The sequence below is a fragment of the Eptatretus burgeri genome, chromosome 2 (genome assembly GCF_056783735.1).
Source record: "Eptatretus burgeri isolate ZD-2024b chromosome 2, Ebu_testis_v1, whole genome shotgun sequence".
NCBI classification, from domain to species: Eukaryota; Metazoa; Chordata; class Myxini; order Myxiniformes; family Myxinidae; genus Eptatretus; species Eptatretus burgeri.
This window is the reverse complement of record NC_140962.1, coordinates 148,706,190-148,723,887: the sequence shown is the minus strand read 5'-3', so window position 1 is coordinate 148,723,887 and position 17,698 is coordinate 148,706,190. Positions and strand designations below refer to the sequence as shown.

General features: G+C 42.3%; 1 protein-coding gene across 2 annotated transcripts in view; it reads left to right on the top strand.

The window, feature by feature from the left end:
• Positions 1-17,698, top strand: part of LOC147033509 (E3 ubiquitin-protein ligase TRIM7-like) — a 1,095,521-nt gene that overhangs the window by 1,069,053 nt on the left and 8,770 nt on the right. The window contains exons 1-5 of one of the 2 annotated variants that reach the window (XM_085855523.1): positions 3,094-3,488; positions 8,261-8,356; positions 8,918-9,130; positions 10,547-10,569; positions 10,932-11,056. The exons of the other annotated variant lie outside the window; for it this stretch is intronic. Of the exons in view, the coding sequence (XP_085711649.1) occupies positions 3,138-3,488; positions 8,261-8,356; positions 8,918-9,130; positions 10,547-10,569; positions 10,932-11,056 (808 nt within the window). The 5' untranslated portion in view covers positions 3,094-3,137. Of the gene's footprint in view, positions 1-3,093; positions 3,489-8,260; positions 8,357-8,917; positions 9,131-10,546; positions 10,570-10,931; positions 11,057-17,698 lie in introns of those variants that run through there. 2 annotated transcript variants of the gene reach the window in all.

Sequence of the window (17,698 nt, the reverse complement as noted above, 5' to 3'; positions counted from 1 at the left end):
GAAGAAACGGCCTGTGTGATTGTTGTTTGTTGCTCGTGGTTGGAATATTTATTTATTATTATTTTTTTTTACGGGCACGTAATAGTCTATCTATAATCCAGCAATCTGTGTGTGTGTGTGTGTGTGTGTGTGTGTGTGTGTGTGTGTGTGTGTGTGTGTGTGTGTGTGTGTGTGTGTGTCTGTGACCGCTGTTTCTCGACAACCACTGGTCCGATCTAAGGCCAAAAAAAAAAAAATGTTGCATTGGCGTAACCCGCCCGACCCTAAAAATTCCGCCGACCCTACGTTTTTTTTTTTGTTTTTTTGCTATCAAAAAATTTTGCCGACCCTATTTTATTGCTATTTTTGTTGTTTTGCTATCGTTTTCAAGTATCTTGTTGATTGCGATCGCGATCGCAAAAACCCGGAAGTGTTTCGGACAGAACCCGCCGACAAAAAGGGTGGTACTCGAGCCGGGGGAGATTTTGGGAGGGATTTATTAGGAAAAAAAAAAAAAAAAGAACCCGACCGACCTACCCTATTTTTCAGTGACCCGTTACGCCAATGCAACATTTTTTTTTTTTTTTGGCCTAATTGAAACTTGCCAGGTATATTGCTGGGGACCTGAGTATGTGCCTTTTCAAGGTTTGATATTAATTGGACAAGTGGTTCCCAAGTTATGGCCACTTATTTCCCAAACCAATGAAGGGACACGTTGCTGTGTAGGCATGGCCGATGAGGAAAGGGCGCCATTTAGTTACCAATGACAGGACACGTTGCTACGTAGGTGTGGCCGTTGGGGAAGAGATCCTCAGCTACATTCCCCATTACGGGTTACAACGTACAGACTTCCGGATAGTGATGACTTACTGTATTCTAATAATTTCTTGATTTCTTATGCGCATTTATAGATAAACACAATGCCCCAATCCAGTCGTTGTTTACGAGAGCGAAGGAACGGCCTGTGTGGTTGCTTGAAAGTTTTTTTTTATTTTGCACATACGGGCACGTGAGAGTGAAGGAACGGCCTGTGTGGTTGTTGATTCTGGAACGCAGTTTGAATTTTTTTTTTTTGCACGTACGGCCATGCACGTACGGACACGCTAGAGCGAAGGAACGGCCTGCGTGGTTGTTGTTTCTGGCACGCAGTTTGAAAGTTAGTATTTTTTTTTTGCACGTACGGCCACGCACGTACGGGCACGCACGTACGGGAACGCACGTACGGGCACGCACTGGTATTACTAAATCCAAGGCAAAATGATGCCGCTACATGCTGTAGCAGAAGGGAAGGGAAGACGATGGAAAGGGAGGGAAGCACCAACAAGCAGAGTATAAGTGAGAGTGAGATAAAGGGGTGGGGGAGAAGGACACGTGGGGGTGAATGGACACAGGAAAGGGGGGGAGGGAGGACACAGCCTCATACAAGGTGAATGAAACACAGCAAGAAGAGGAATTCGTTGTCGTTATTCGTTTTAGGTTTAATCACCCACCTTAGGTGGTGGTGATGGGTGTTGTTGCTGTTGCTGTTGCTGCTGCTGCTGCTGCTGTTTCTTCTTTTTCTGCTGCTGCTGCTGCTGTTTCTTCTTCTGCTGCTGCTGCTGCTGTTTCTTCTTTTTCTGCTGCTGCTGCTGCTGCTGCTGCTGCTGTTTCTTCTTTTTCTGCTGCTGCTGCTGTTTCTTCTTCTGCTGCTGCTGCTGCTGTTTCTTCTTCTGCTGCTGCTGCTGCTGCTGCTGCTGCTGTTTCTTCTGCTGCTGCTGTTTCTTCTGCTGCTGTTTCTTCTTTTTCTGCTGCTGCTGTTTCTTCTGCTGCTGTTTCTTCCTTTTCTGCTGCTGCTGCTGTTTCTTCTTTTTTTGCTGCTGCTGTTTCTTCTGCTGCTGTTTCTTCTTTTTTCTGCTGCTGTTTCTTCTGCTGCTGCTGCTGCTGCTGTTGTTTCTTCTGCTGCTGCTGCTGCTGCTGCTGTTGTTTCTTCTGCTGCTGCTGCTGTTTCTTCTGCTGCTGTTTCTTCTTTTTTCTGCTGCTGTTTCTTCTGCTGCTGCTGCTGCTGCTGTTGTTTCTTCTGCTGCTGCTGCTGTTTCTTCTTCTTCTGTTGCTGCTGCTGTTTCTTCTTTTTCTGCTGCTGCTGTTTCTGCTGCTGATGTTTCTTCTTTTTCTGCTGCTGTTTCTTCTGCTGCTGCTGCTTCTTCTTCTGTTGCTGCTGCTGCTGCTGCACTCAATACAATCCATGATCATGACATTTTACCAAGGGTGAGGGAAACTTCACATGGTAGTAAACCTCGATAAACAGAGATATCGTCAAATCAACATAGTTATACAAGTCAGTAAGATACAACGTTGCTCCCTCACGCTCCATGCAAAGCACATCGTGATGAGAGAACGCCAACATCTTGTGACGTTTCCACGGCGATGGTTTTCAGTACCCATGATGCAGTGCGCGGGCGCCATATTGGTTGTCAAGCTAAACAAGCGAGAAAAGGTAAACAAGATCCAACAAGGTCAAATAATGAGCATAACCTTCCATTGCAGTAAGTCAGAGTAACGAGATAGACGTGCGAGATTTTAGAGAAAATGATGCTATCGTTGCTTGGGAAGTGAAATACAACCAACATGGCGGCGCGCACGGCATTCTGGGAAACCCCTGAAAACCCTCTTTTCAGGAGGAACACATTTAAAATTGCAGCAAAAAGGGAGAATGTTGAACTATGATTTTAGATTTAATGTTGTGAATTTGTGATTGGGGAGTTTTGAGTTCCTAATTATGTTAAATGATTCAAGTGGGGGGAGGTGGTGTCATGGTGGTGATCCGGAGTCACGTCGGTTTCTGTCTCCGGGTGATGACGACAATTCCAAACAAGAGAGTTACTGTTTTTAGGTACGCCATAACGGACATAAACACACATGATGAAAAACGAATTTGTGTTAAATTAGGCGGTGTAGAAGACGGTCCATCAACGGCGGTGAATTTCCGATTCAATGTTTTTTTTTTTTCTACAGCCTTTAAAAACCTTCGTTTTATTTAAATTTAATTATATATTTTCAACGCCAGAACATAAATCGCCTTTGTTGCGCTTCCAAACTCCTTCAAAACGGTACGCCGTTTCAACCAATCAGATTCGCCGCTCGCGCTCTGGGGCGGGGAGAACAAAGCCGATTCAAATAAGATGGCAACGGCCGGTCATGAGAAGTCCTTGCTAAATTCGGCCAGAAAGAAATCTGTCTCATGTTTAGTGCATCTTTTCCTCAAAGATCGTACTCGGATCGTCCGTTTCTCCGAGACGAGTTGGCAGAAGGTTTGTGATTGCGCGAACGAGTGGCTAAACCTCGAAGGTGACAAAAAACGCGTCTCGTCGCAGCATCGTCAGCTCTGGACTGTTCCGTTCGATCCGTCCGCTCCGTACGGTTACCACCACGCCTGCTTCGCGAGCTTCACCAACAAATACGCCATCAATCGTGCTCGCAAACGCAAAGGAATCATTGCAAAGAGCCTTCCCGTCTCCTCAAGGACACGCGGGGTAAGGTGCTCGTTCTGTGTTCTCCGTGGAGTGAAAAGTGTCGTTAAAACTGCTCGTGTTTGGTTTTATTGTCTGCATTGCATCGATGTGAGTGTTGAAAGTTGATGCTCCAAGGAACGTGCTTGCACTCTTCCGAATCCGTGACGTCACGACCCCCTCCCCCCCCCCGAATCTTTCCCTCCAATCCGGGGCTTTCGAAATGACGTATGAATGCTGACGCGGCGTTTCGCGCATGCGCAGTTTGTGTGTTTTCAGTGACGCGGGAACTTTGGACTTGCCGTTGCCATGGCGATCCACATAGGATTATTTAATTTTTTTTAATGAATCGTCACCATTGAGTGATGGGGTTAAACCGATTATATGGCACGATATCTCAAAACAAGGACAAATGTGTCCAAGAGCAGCGTTCTAAAGGTTTTGTCGGTTAAAAAAAAAAAACAACTTCCGATATTTCGTCACGTGCCTTGATTAAGCCAATAGCGAAGCCCGTCATAATGTATATACGTATTTACGATATATCGTGTATTTACCAAATATATAATGTATTTACGAAATTACAATACGATAAATGGAATAATCTTTAAGTAGTAACGTGAACTTTTCGAAACTTTAAAGCAAATGTCCGAATATATTTAAAAGTTCATGATAGACGCTCTCAAAAGGCACCGTCTATGTGAGGATGTGTACATGTGCTCGGTATTTAAGGAGATCCAGATCTTGTATGTACAAGAGCCGAGTCCTAGAGATTAAGGTTTTGTCTTCACAAGAAGAACAACAACAACAACAACGCCGAGCTCTCTGAGCAGCGTTCGCTATGCGAGCCACTGCTAAAAATTGTGGACGGATTGGGATTAAACTTGGTGGAGGTGTTTGGTGTGTGACGAGGACCAATTGATTTGATTTTGGTGAAGATCTGGATCAAGATCCAGAAACTATAATTTTATGTTTTTTTTTTTTTAATTTTTTTTTAAGTGATTCTTCACCTTTGACAAATGGAACTGAAAATTATATATAGCTCGATATTTCAAAAATTGTGGACGAGTTGGTGATGTGCCAAAAACAAGCCGAAAATATTTTGATGAAGATTCGGATCTAGATCTACCCCATCGGTGAATACAAAACGTAAACTGTTCAGTATGGTGGAGGTCTTTGCTCGACTGCCGTCCTCGTTAAGCCTCCTCGAATAGCAGAGGGGAACGCTTATTGCTGTTGTGATTTGTTTCTGCAATTGCTGCCCCCCCCTCCCTCAATGTTTAGTTCACCTGGGACGTAGTTCCGGGGAGCTTGTGGGATGGCACATCCTTCTGTCCCGTTTGTAAACTCCTCCAAAACTGCTGATGGGATTGTGACCAAACTTGGCTAAAATGATATTTGGCATCCATCCATCCATCCATCCATCCATTGGAACCATACTCTGTGCAGAGAGCGTTGGTGCTGCTCAAGCGGCCTCTTTCAGCTATTGGGAACAATCCTGGACGGGTCCCCACTCCGACACAGGATACCAGCAAGCTGGCACTAATTTTGCCAACCTTAGAAGGGTGACTGGCAGAATCAACCCCACCTGGTATTAATTCAACAGCCGAGTGTGATCCCAAGCCCACCACCCGAACCATTAAGCCAAACACCAGGCATATATAATAAATTTGGTATGTTGTAACTCGTTTGTTAACGGCATAAAAATATTGGGTTTAAGGGGCTCTACTGGGGGTCAAAGTAGGTTCAGGTTTGACCCCCCCCCCCCTCACCTAAAGAAAAAAATAATAGGTATTTACTTTTTTTTCTTCTTCTCTAAAACCACACACAAGTTTGTTGACAGCTTTAAAAAAAATTGAGGTCTAAGGAGGTCTTTTGAGGAGTTGCTCCCCCAAAAAAATCTCCCCCCTCTTTTGAGGAGTTGCTCCCTAGAAAGGACACACAATTCTGATGAAACTTGTCGGTCGAAGCTGTTGTGAAATCCTCGGTCGGGTTTTTATTTTATGTTATTTTATTTTCTCTCCCCCCCCCCACCACCTCCCACAAGGTACCTATATATTTGCCACAAACTTGGACAATGCATATGATGACTCATTGATACATGACACTATGATCTGTAATGGAACGTCATCTTGATGAATTTTGCATAACCCATACACTCTGGGAGTGACGCCGTTGCTACTACATATATGCTGGTCATTGGTGTTCAACAATCTTCCTGTTTTTTATTTATTTATTTTATCCTTGCAAGCAGCACGTTTAACATGTGTTCTTCCTTGTTGGTTCGATCCTTCGTTAGACGTTCATCGGTGTTGGCATCGTACAGTAACCCCTCCATTTTGTCCTTGTACGTGGAGCAGTCCAATAACTGTTGCACGGCCTTTGACTGCCGGGGCAACCGCAATCTCGTCCATTATATGCAGCTCTTGCAAGGCTCGTCTTTGCACAGAATTCAGGTTGAAATCATTTCAGCTGAGACTGAGTGCGTGCAATAAGACTACCGCCACACGTGACTTAACCTCGTTCTTGGTGTTGTCCAATAGTTCTGTGATTGCAGTCTCATTTCGTGATACGATCACATCTGTCGGTATCTCTTTAGGAGTGACTGCGAAGTTGTCTTTTTTATGCCTCCGCACCAAGGGTGCCGGAGGCATTATGTTTCCGGGTTGTCCGTCCGTCCGGATTTTCGTTTACGCGATAACTCAATAAGCAAATTGTAGAATTTCATCAAACTTGGTAAAAGGTAAAGTAAGACAGGGCAATTAAGTGATTCGATTTTGGGCCAGATGTGATAAAGGTCAAGGTCAAACTCTGAAATTTTACTGTTTACGCCCTGACTCAAATATTGGACAGAATTTCATCAAACTTGGTACAAAGGTAAAGTTAGACAAGGCAATTAACTGATTAGATTTTGGCCCAGATATGATAAAGGTCAAGGGTCAAATATGTCACTACTCAAGTGTTTGTGCGGAGAGCGGAGGCATACCCGTCGACTGCGCGCAGTCTAATTACTCGAGTTTTAAATTATTTTTATTTTTTTAAATCATTATTATTTTTAATACGCTTATCTGTGCATCTGTGAGACGTTGACCACCTATCGCTCCTTGAGCGAATGGCTGGCGTTTCTATCATGCACTGGTTTGTCTTGCAGTGCAGCAAACCTTGTTGTGCTTCTTCACTGACTCTCTGGCGGCAATGGCAAAGTTTGGAGCTCTCTGTTCCACCCGAGCCCATACTACCATTGGTAAGGCCGAACGGATCCCATCAACAGTCCGTTGTGTTCGAGCGGTACGTTTTTGTCAGGCTCTTACGGCAGATCGATACACGCGGCCGCAAAAGCCTTCGACCTGTGGCCTGCACGATCCACCGTGTTTCGAAGCTTGGTGGAGGTTGTTTAAAGTGGAGTGGTTTGGGCAGGACATCTTCGTGTTTGCAGCGAAGGTTGAACCTCCAGAAGGGCCTTGGTCACGCATGTACATCGGGTTATTTAAGATGTCACAGCAGTATTGAAAATGTATTGTCATGTATTGAAAAGCAATTGTTATATGAATCGGGTGTGCTTCAGAAGGCCTGTGCCAATTATCGACACCAACGTGTGTGATGTGTGTGTTTGTTTTACACACCCTGCCAACGTAAAAAATCCTGTGTGATCGCTGGAGTTCTATAGTGCGATGGCAATACTTGCTGAGCTAGCTCGCCGAGCACCCGTCAACTACGTACGATGAATGGTCATTGATTATTGTCTTTAGAAAACCCTGCAAGAAAGAGTAAGTGAAGTATAAAACTGAACCCCTTTTTACTCCCTTTATGAACCAAAATATCTAACGTACGAAAAAAATATTACCTTTAATTTGTAAAGATCGAGTGCATGATTTATGCCGTCATTTACCGTGTCGATTGGCTTAGTGGTTAGGGTGGCGGCTTGTGATCCCAGGGTCCTGAGTTCAAGCCCCGTTGGCTGCTGAATTAACACCAGGGGGTTGACTCAGCCTGTCATCCTTCCAAGGTCGGCAAAATGAGTACCAGTGTACTGGTCCCGGTGTATGCCCCGGTTAGAATAGGTGTACCATATCCCTGTGTATCATAAGAGGCGACCAGGGTTGGCGTCAGGAAGGGCATCCGGCCATAAAACATTGCCTCAAGAAAAAGCCAAAACCCCTGCACAGCAGGGAAAAATGGCTGTAAAAACGGTCATTTTTTACCATGTCGATGATGTGTACGTCAGATGAATATGTAATTGTTTGGAACCTGTGTCTTGTTTTAAAAAAAAAAAAAATTTAAAGATAAGTTTATCGATGTTCCGGGATGATCCCACCAACATATTTATGGGGACGGAGTTTATCTCTTTATGAACCAAAATGAAACGGGATATATTTTGCCCCAGTGGCCACTGTTGCGTAGGGGTTTTGCGCTTATGCGGCGATGCATTGTGGGGCGATTGCCTTATTTCAAATGTATTCCTTACACAATACATCCACCTCATCTGTTCTTTTATTCGGTATGAATCCTGCTCATACGAAAGACAACCGTCTGATTTTGCATGAAAGACCAAAGTCCCATAATCATGTTTTCCTGGAGCAATCCAATCCCAGTCACTGAAAGCTTCACAAAATAATTTTTTGTTACTTTTGTTGGATAGAAATATTTTCTTTGTTATGTTTGGGTGTTACACCCCCAGAGGTGTGTCACCAGGCAAACATTCCACACTCCACGTGATTAACGTCCAACAGAGTTTGGCGAATCGTTTCACCAAAAAAAAAAAGTCTAACTCCCTGCTGGTGCTTCCTCATCCTGTGCAGAGCGTGTTGGCTGCAAAGTATCCTCAAGTACCAAACCCGATGGAGGAACTTGTATCCGAACTCCAGGAGCTGCAGCAGGAGTTCGAGCAAACACAGGTGGGAAGCACCATGGAATGGCTATCAATTTTATTTTTATTTTTATTTTTTGGAGAAGGATAATGTTTAACCTTTGGTTAAACATTTAACAATTAAACATAATGTTTAACCAACCTTTTGGAGAAGGATAATGTTTGTGAGCATCTTACACCACCTCTGCCCATTACCACACTGGCCACCAACCGCCTCCATCCGTGACTATTGCACTCCATCACCATTTTAGTCTAATTTTATTTTATCCAAATGTAGAAATGTTTTGGTTTTCGTCTTAAAGTGCTTTTTGTTATTGTTTAAATAATTTATCTCTTTGATAAGTGGCACTTGGGCTGGCAGGATGGCTTAGAGGTACGCACGCTCGCTCCGAAGCTGTGTAGCCTGGATTTGAATCTCGACCCAGCTAGAAACTCATCCCAGCTTTTTGCAGGCAGAGTGATTCATGAATGTGTGTCCCATCCCTTGGACGAAAGTTGAACTGGGCGTCACGTCTGCCAGCATTAATTGGTTTTCTCTGAAACTTTTATTCTGACTTTAAAACTCATTTCAAACAATAATTCCTCCCAGCATTCAGACAAACATACTGTGGACAGGCTAGAGGCGAAGAGAATGCAAATGTACCAATTTGTGGATGAAGCCGTGGATGTGGTGAAGAGCCGTGTCATTAAAAGGCAAAACGAGAAGCTTTCTCTGCTCGAGAAGCAGATTGCATCTCTCCGAGAAGCAAAATCCTCTCTACACAAAGCGCTCCAGCAGCTGGAGGACATTTCTTTTCTACAGGTGTGTTTTCTTGCAAATGTAGTACAAAAGTTGCAATGTTTGATTGTTACGGTTCGGTAGGAATATGTCAGTATTTAATCTTTAACCGACTCGACTTGAGGGCGTCTTCCATGTGAAGGTTTAAGATGTATGTGCAGTGAATTAATGGCAAAGTGTAATTTGCAATGCTTGGTGAATGAGTGAAAACTGTGAAGATGAAGTCCGACCCAGATTGTTTTCATCGTACTGCTGGTTAGTGATCACAGTCACCTTTTACCATGAGCTCCATCAACGATAAACCCCTGTTACACAACTGGTTATGGTTCCCAAACATTGCACTAAATAATTTTACACCGCTCCTTCCAAATTCCATATCCATGCGGTGCATGACATCATCTCCGAGTGACAAAGTTAGGATTCAGATTTTTCTCTGTCTGTTTTCTTGTTTGTTTGTCCGAGCGATATCTCTGCCATCCTTTGAGCTCGGAAGCTGAAATTTGGGACAAAAGTGAAGATGTGCTTTGGCAAAAAAAAAAAAAAAATTTACTATTTGATTAATCAATTAATTGATTATAAATCTATTATAATTAAGTAATTATGTATTTATTTTATTTCTCATCCTGGCAATATCTCGGGCACCTTTTTGAGCGAGGAAGCTGATGTTTGGACACGACGGTGAACAAGTGATTTGGTTACAAAGTATTTTTGATTTATTGATCAATTGTATGCCTGGTGTTGGCTTAATGGTTCGGGTGGTGGGCTTGGGATCCGAGGGTCCTGAGTTCAAATCCCGCTCAGCTGTTGAATTAATAGCAGGTGGGGTTGACTCCGCCTGTCATCCTTCCGAGGTTGGCAAAATGAGTGCCAGCTTGCTGGTATCCTATGTCGGAGTGGCGAATCCAGGATTGTGCCCAAGAGCCAAGGAGACTGCTGAGGCAGCACCAACGCTCTGCACAGAATATGATCCCGATGGATGGATGGATGGATTAATGAATTATTTAACTTTTTTTGATAAGTTGATTTTCAAAAAGTTATATTCAGATGAAACTGTGGTGGTTTAGGTCTGCTACTCGTAAGTCGGTTAAGAAATTAATTATTTAATCATTATTATTTATTTATTTTAATTATGCAATTAATCGATCAATTATTTTACTGCAGTGATGTCACACGCTCGAGGATTATTTATTTATTTATTTATTTGGCATGGTGCGGTGTACTTTGTACCTGTACTTATTTTCTCCTTGGATTGTTAATTGGGACATGGAAGGACGAACACAGAATGGCTCTCATGTACTGACTTGACTAAACACAATTGCATTTATCCTTCGAACTGCAAATTAAACATTGCTTGCATTCTTCATTTCAATGAAATTAAACATTAAGTGATTCAAAAATTGAGGTAACCCTTTATTTATTGATTTATTTTTTGCTCTTTAGGGTCACACGGATCTTGTAAAAAGGTAGGGCGGTGATTGTGTCCATCACGTACATGTCTGGTACATCGTGATGTTTTTACTCATTTCAAACTTCCAAATTTTTTTGATATTCTAATTCCTTTTCTTAAATTATTGATTCCTCCTCCTCTTCCCCCCCCCCCCCAACAATTTTTTTTTTTAATGGAATTCACAAACTATGTGGCCCCTCCCTCCCCAAATGGTGATTTGATTTCATATATTGTGTGAGATTACTTGAGAGTGAGGAAGTTGTTGAATCTTGAAGAAAATAAATTTTGATCAAATGCATCCATCCTTTAAATCGTGTTTTTTTTTTTGTTTGTTTTTTTTTGTGTTTGTTTTTTTTTTTTTTTTCTTTTCTTGCTCAGATTTGAGTCATCACAGTTTCAATATGTGAGGATGACACCATTCACATTGTTGGAAATCTCTCAGGAGGAGAAGAATCTGGACTTGCTTATCAAACTCAACAAGAACATTCTGAAGGAGATGCAGAGTGAGTGACAAACGAAGAATCTACAATAATATGTCAGTGTGCGTCAGTCAGTCAGTCAGTCAGTGTGTCTCCTCCATAATGCCAAAAGCATGAAACCTAGCAGCCTGAAATTTTCCATCCAAACTAAGATAACTACACAAGGGCGTGCATGAGTGAAACCTGGGTATTTGGGTTGATTAAAACACCTGTTTTGAAGGTAATTAATGGCCTTATTTAATCTTATCCTTCATCGGGTGCATCCTCGGCCACCTTGCTGGCGTTTTAAGGTGTACTCGGTTACTTCGCTGAGGACTTGATTCACCATTTTGTTTGGCCTACTCAACCATACCTTGAGTTGGAACAGGCCACAACGGTTTATCAATGACTAACAAATACAATCCGTCGCTTCGCTGATTGTGGGGGGGGGGGGGAGAGTAGGCTGGAGGTAAGGGAAGTGAGGAAGGGGGGTGGGAGATGGGGAGAGTTGTGCCTCACCAAACAGAGAAAGATAGAAAGAGGTCAGAAAGAGGGATAGGGGTGGGAGGGAGGTGGGAGGGAGGTGTGAGGGATTCTGGCAGATGTGATGCCCAGTTTATCGTCCATCCGAGAGACATTACCACGCAATGCACGAAACGTTTGAGGAAACATTTAAAAGCGAAACGTTTAATTTTTATTTGTATTTATTTATGCCGAAGTGACAGGTCGTATAATGGAAGATCAAAAACGGAAGATCACAAAAAAAAAAAAGACTCGTTATGAAATTGTTGTGGCCTGTTCCAAGTCAAGTCAAGGCAAGGTTTAGCAAGCCAAAAATACATGGCTTCAGACCCCAGCGAGGTGACCTAGGATACGCTTTTTGACCCCAGAGAGAGGGAGAGCGGTGACCGAGGATGCGCCTGATTACACTCTCACCGACACTCTCACCGACACACTTATTAGTATAACTAAAGCGCTCAAAATATTTTTTTATTCACTTTCCTCATTGATGCCATCATCAAATGCTTCATCTACAGACCTACAAATTGCTTTTGTAAGTGCTATAGTTTTCAAATTAGGAGCTTGGAGCGATTTAATGCATCACATGATATGATTTTTCCACAATCTACTCTATCGGATTAATTCAAGTATATAATAGAAATGTAATTTGAGTTTGGAGGATCGGATACTGTGGATTAAATAACTCGAAGTCTGAAGTAAATACGGAAATGTTAAATCGATGATGATTTTTTTTTTTCTTAGCTCATCTGGAACGTAGTTCCGGTGAGATTATGGGATGGCACATCGTCCGTCCGTCCATCCATCCACAAATACTTTCAAATTCTTCTCTGAAACTTTACCACTACATTCATCACCGTGTATGTACCAAAGTTTGTTCATGGCATTGAAAAAAATTGGTCCCTGAGGGGGTCTACTTGGGTCACCTCCCCCCCCCCCCTTCCAAAGAGATATCTGCTTTCTTCTCAGAAACAACATGCACAATTCCAATGAAACTTCAACACCCATGGCATACCAAAGTTTGTTTATGACATTATAATAATCAGGCTCTGAAGGGGTGTAAGGGGGTTGCCCCCCAACATATGTATTTGCCTTCTTCTCCGAAACTACTCACACAATTTCTATGAAACTTCACCACAACCTTCCTCACCGTGTACCACAGTTTGTTCACGGAATTAAAACAAAAGAAAATCCATAGGTATTTACTTTGTTCTCCATAACATATTCTGTGGATCATCCACGCCTACCAGTTCCCTAGTTACCTTATCCAGCCGCTACCATGTGAGCGCCCAGGGGTATTGCCCCTACCAATCAGCTTGCCAAGCTAGCCGTTCCTTCTCAACCATTTAATTGGAGTGATTGCTTTAGCCACTTGCCGAGTAATTAGTCCTACATTAATTAGCGGGACAGTTTGTGTCCCGATTGTGATCTACAATCGGCAGTTGCGACAAAGTTTAAGTGCATACGGGTAGATTTGGATCTGTAAAGGGACTTTCCGCGGATGTGTGTGCATGCCTGCATGTTTCGTTACCTTGGTGGCAAAGTTTCATCCCGCATCATATGATGTGTGGTTGAGGTTGTAACCTTAAACTTCATCAGCGTACAAGCGATCACTTTTTCCTTTGTCCTTGTGACTGTTTCTAAAGTAATTGGTTATTTTATATGATTTGGTGTGCTTTACAAAGGTTATATGGTTTATTTTTTGTTAATTTCAAAGTGAAATACATTTGATGACACCCGATTTCCAAGCTGTTTGCCGTAATAACGTTTTCTAAATTGGAGCCAAATTTTTTTCTCCCCCCCCCCCCCAAAAAAAAATGTTTATTGAAACTCCCCCAAAACAAGGGTGAAGGCAACTCAAGGTTTTTGGGTTGTATACAGTACTGTCGTCGGTTAGCTGCCGATTTCCCTGAAAAATTGTCGTGTGTGTGTGTTGTGTTGTGTGTGTAACATATTCTCTCCTTGTCGCATCCTCACTCAACCCCCTCCTAATGCAGTGCAGCATCTGTCCCTGTCCAGACGGTGTTTTATAGAATTACCGGCAGAAAATGGATTTCAGACATTATTTTGTTTCCATCTTCACTGTTTTTCTATGCAGAATCATTTTGATGAGACACTAACTGTAATCATCGCTCCACAGCACATCTGCCCTTCCTTCCCTTCCCCCTCCTTTCCTCAACCTCCCTCCCTCGTCTTTCCCCCTCTCTTTTTCTCTCCCCCCCCCTTTCTCGTCCCGTGAGCTAAGTGATGAGTGGTATTTGCTCGTATTTAATCAGGGAAGAGAAACAAAAGACAAACAATGAAGTAGTTTCCAGTTCCAGATTCCTTTGTCGCCAGATGCCATCATCTCTGCATTGTAAATTTGAGGATACCTGTTCTGGAATTGACTTGATGAACAGTTTTTGGTCATCATTGGTGCTAATTTACTGATTTAATGTTTTTTAAATATATTTTATTTTATTTTATAATAAATGCCTCACCAGAGGCATTATGTTTGTGTGTTGGCGGTTCACCCGTCCATGATAGATTTTCATTACGGCGATAATTTAAGAATTGGTCAATGGGTGCAAGTATGTATAATGATGTAAAGATAAACAGATTAGATTATGAGGTCAAAGGTCAGAGGTCCCATTCAGTAAAAATTATTTTACCACGCTGATTTGTAAACCAGTAATGGGATTTTTGCCAAACTTGGTATAAATATTTGCTGTCGGATTGCTTTGAAGATTTATCAGCAGTCTGTATCTTCCCTCGAGAGAACCAGAAAACATTAGTGCAATCTCAGGAAAGAACTTTCAAACTTGTCTCCCTCCTCTAAAATCTTGTGGCGCCTTGTCAAGTCGGTCTCTGGAGTATGCTCCCCTTCCATCCCTTTCCACACTTCAAATGGCACCACAGCTGACTCCGCTCGTGAGAAGGCTGAATGCTTCATTTCTGTGTTTGCTTCCAAATATTATGTCCCTAACCCCTCCCTCTCTGTAGCCATTATTCCCAGTCGTACCCAATTGCTCCTGAATTGTCTCTCTTGTACCTGAAAAGGGGGAAAAGTTTCTGGCAACTGTCTCTGTAACTGGACCAGACGGCATCAGCTCGTGTGTCCTAAAAACGTGCTCTGCTGCTCTTGTACTACCTCTCTGCCCTTTACACCCTGTAATTTACCAGAGGTCATCTTCCATCTGCTTGGAAATCAGCCAACATCACAGCGTTCCGTTAAAAAGGTGCAAAAACAGATCCTCTTGACTACATACCGATTAGCTTGCTTCCAATCATCAGCAAGGTTATGGAATCCATTATTGCAGTTGAAATAAAATCATTCCATTTCTCCAACAGCCAATTCATCTCGGATCATCAAGTCGTATTCAGATCTGGTCACTCCACCTTGAACATGCTGCTTCTACTCTCCCAACAATGGTGGAGGCCCTCAATATGGCTCGTGAGATCAGGGCCGTCTCCCTGGACATATCTCGAGCTTTTGATAGTCTGGCATCCTGCCTTGCTCTCCAAACTGTCTGCCTATGGAATCCGAGGCCAACTCCATGCTTGGATTCCTGACTTCCTCTACTCTAGTAGACATGTGGCTCTCAATGGAACCCTTTCATCTCCTTTCCCTGTCAAGGCTGGTGTACCCCAAGGCAGTGTTCTCGGCCCCATGTTATTCCTAATCATCATCAATGATCTCTTGAAAATCCTTTTTATCTCTGCTGATGACTCCACACTCTGAGTTGACATCTCTCATGCTTCTAACAGGCAGACAGGCAGCAGCCTCTTCCCTCTTCTCAGACCTTGACATTATCACAAATTGCTCAAACACAATTTTGCTTATGTGTCCAACCTGTCCACCCTCTGTGTTCTCCTTCACCCCTCATTGTTACCTGCATCCCTTGTTTGTCTGCCCTGCTGTTGGTGTTTCCCATTTCTCCTGCTGTTCCCTTTGTTTTGTTGTGTCCTGATTAGTTCTGTGTAATCGCTCTTCCAAGAGCCGAGACCATGTTTAAAAAATAAAATGAACCGATATTTATGTCATTTTTTTTAGGAACGTATCCCCCGTGAATGTTGGGGTCCGACAGTATTATGATATAAAGATGAACTGATTAGACTTCGGCAGCAACAGGTCAAAGGTCTGAGTCCGTGATGGGTTTTCGTTACCGCGATAACTTGAGTGAGTGAAGGGATCTCAATCAAGCTTGGGATAAGTGTGTGTATAATGATGTAAAGATAAACTGATTAGGTCAAAGGTCAGAGGTTCTGTCAGGTACAAAATTCTATTACAGTGCTAACTTGTGAACCAATCATGGGATTTTGACCAACCTTGGTTAAGAGTATATATTGTGATGCAAGGATGAAGTTTCGATTTTTGGCATCAAGAGGTTAAAGGTTGGAGGCCATGTCAGGTAAGAATGTGACACTTGAGAACAGATTAAAGGATTTCAATCAAACTTGGTACAAGTGTGTATAAAGTTGGTTCGTGCGTCTGTCCATGATAGACTATGTGTTAGTTAGAGGTCAAAGGGTCAGAGGTCACATTAAAACTCTTGTTCATGTGGTGCCATTGGCTATGGGATTTGAACTAAGCTAAGTATATGTACAGATTAGATATTGAGATTTTAGGTCAACATTAGAGTAAGCAATGACTTGATGTGGGCGGAGGCATATTGATCGACGTCGTGACGGCTAATTTATTTATTTGTTTATTTATTTTTATACATCTCATTAGGTGCCTTCATGTGTGCTTGAGTAGGCCACATCATCAGGTGGGCCACATTTGTAAATATTAAATAAATATTGTCTGAAAGGAGAAAATAAAAGTGAAGACAAGATGCGAACAATGTTTTACACCCTTCTTTAAGTCTTTCCTTTCCTTCATGTTATGATCCTGGTATGCATTCAGGAAACAGTTGGTGGTGGGGGGGGGGGTGAGGTTTGGGGGAGGGAGGGCTGTGGTTGTGCGGGAAGTGAAGGTGAAAGGTAATTATTTTTTTTTTTTGGCATTAAATATTGTTGTAACCATGGGCCCTCCAACCACACACACCGATTACATAATTTGGTGTGAGGTCACAAAAGCTGGAGATTTGCTCCATGAATGGCCATGAGGTCAATTTAAATGAGAAACCCATATCAGTGCGTCTATCGGTCTGCCTTCAGCAACCTGTGAAATCCGATTAACCAATATCATTCTCTCCATGGAAGTGTCCAAAAGTTTTACAAGTAGGGAACGAAGTGGACACTTGATATTAAAGCCTGTATCTCACTGGGCTGCGACAGCTCGCGACTAGTTGGAGACACCAAATTGCGATAAAACGGCGATAATTTTCACTTGGAATCGCACTGAATTTATACTAAAACACATTTGCGTATGTCCCACTAACTCCTGGCGAAATTTGGAATGAACTTCGGCTGGAGTTCGCATACATGTCGCACGACATTCGCGCGACGTTCAGGTGACAAAACAGATTTTTTTGGCACATGCAAATGTCGTGTAACTGTGCGTGACAATTGAGAAATCAGGACTATATATATATATATATATATATATATATATATATATATATATATATATATATATATATATATATATATATATATATATATATATATATATATATATATATATATATATATATACATGGCCTCTCCCTTCCAGCAATCATATTGTCAATTGGGAAACGAGTAAGAGAGTACCTGAGTGAGTACTACAATGGTGTGGGAGCTGTGCCCTGGCAGAACAGGATGGTGGGATTACAGGAGAATGCTGACTAAGCCTGATTGTTCAAAGTGTTCTGTGACTTGTCAACGTTTTACTCACAAACATTGTGTGTGACCCAATTGTTCATCTGCCTTGATGGGGGATTGTGGGTGTTACCATATTTTGTGTGTGACCTAATTTATGTAAAAATATGTGATGTGATAAAGGAATGATGGGATAGTGAAAAGTTTGCATTGAAGGCCATTACTCAGAACAGGAGAGAAAGAGGACAGACAATGCTGGTTTTCCAATTTGGACTGATTTTTTTTTTTTTGTCATTTCTGGATTGAACTATTGTGAATCTATGTATCTACATTACATTGCATGGATAACATGTGGATTTCTATGTATATATTAAATTGAGTAGACAATACATTGTGCAAATTTCAGAATAATTTCTTCCGAAAATATCCTCTATTGAATCG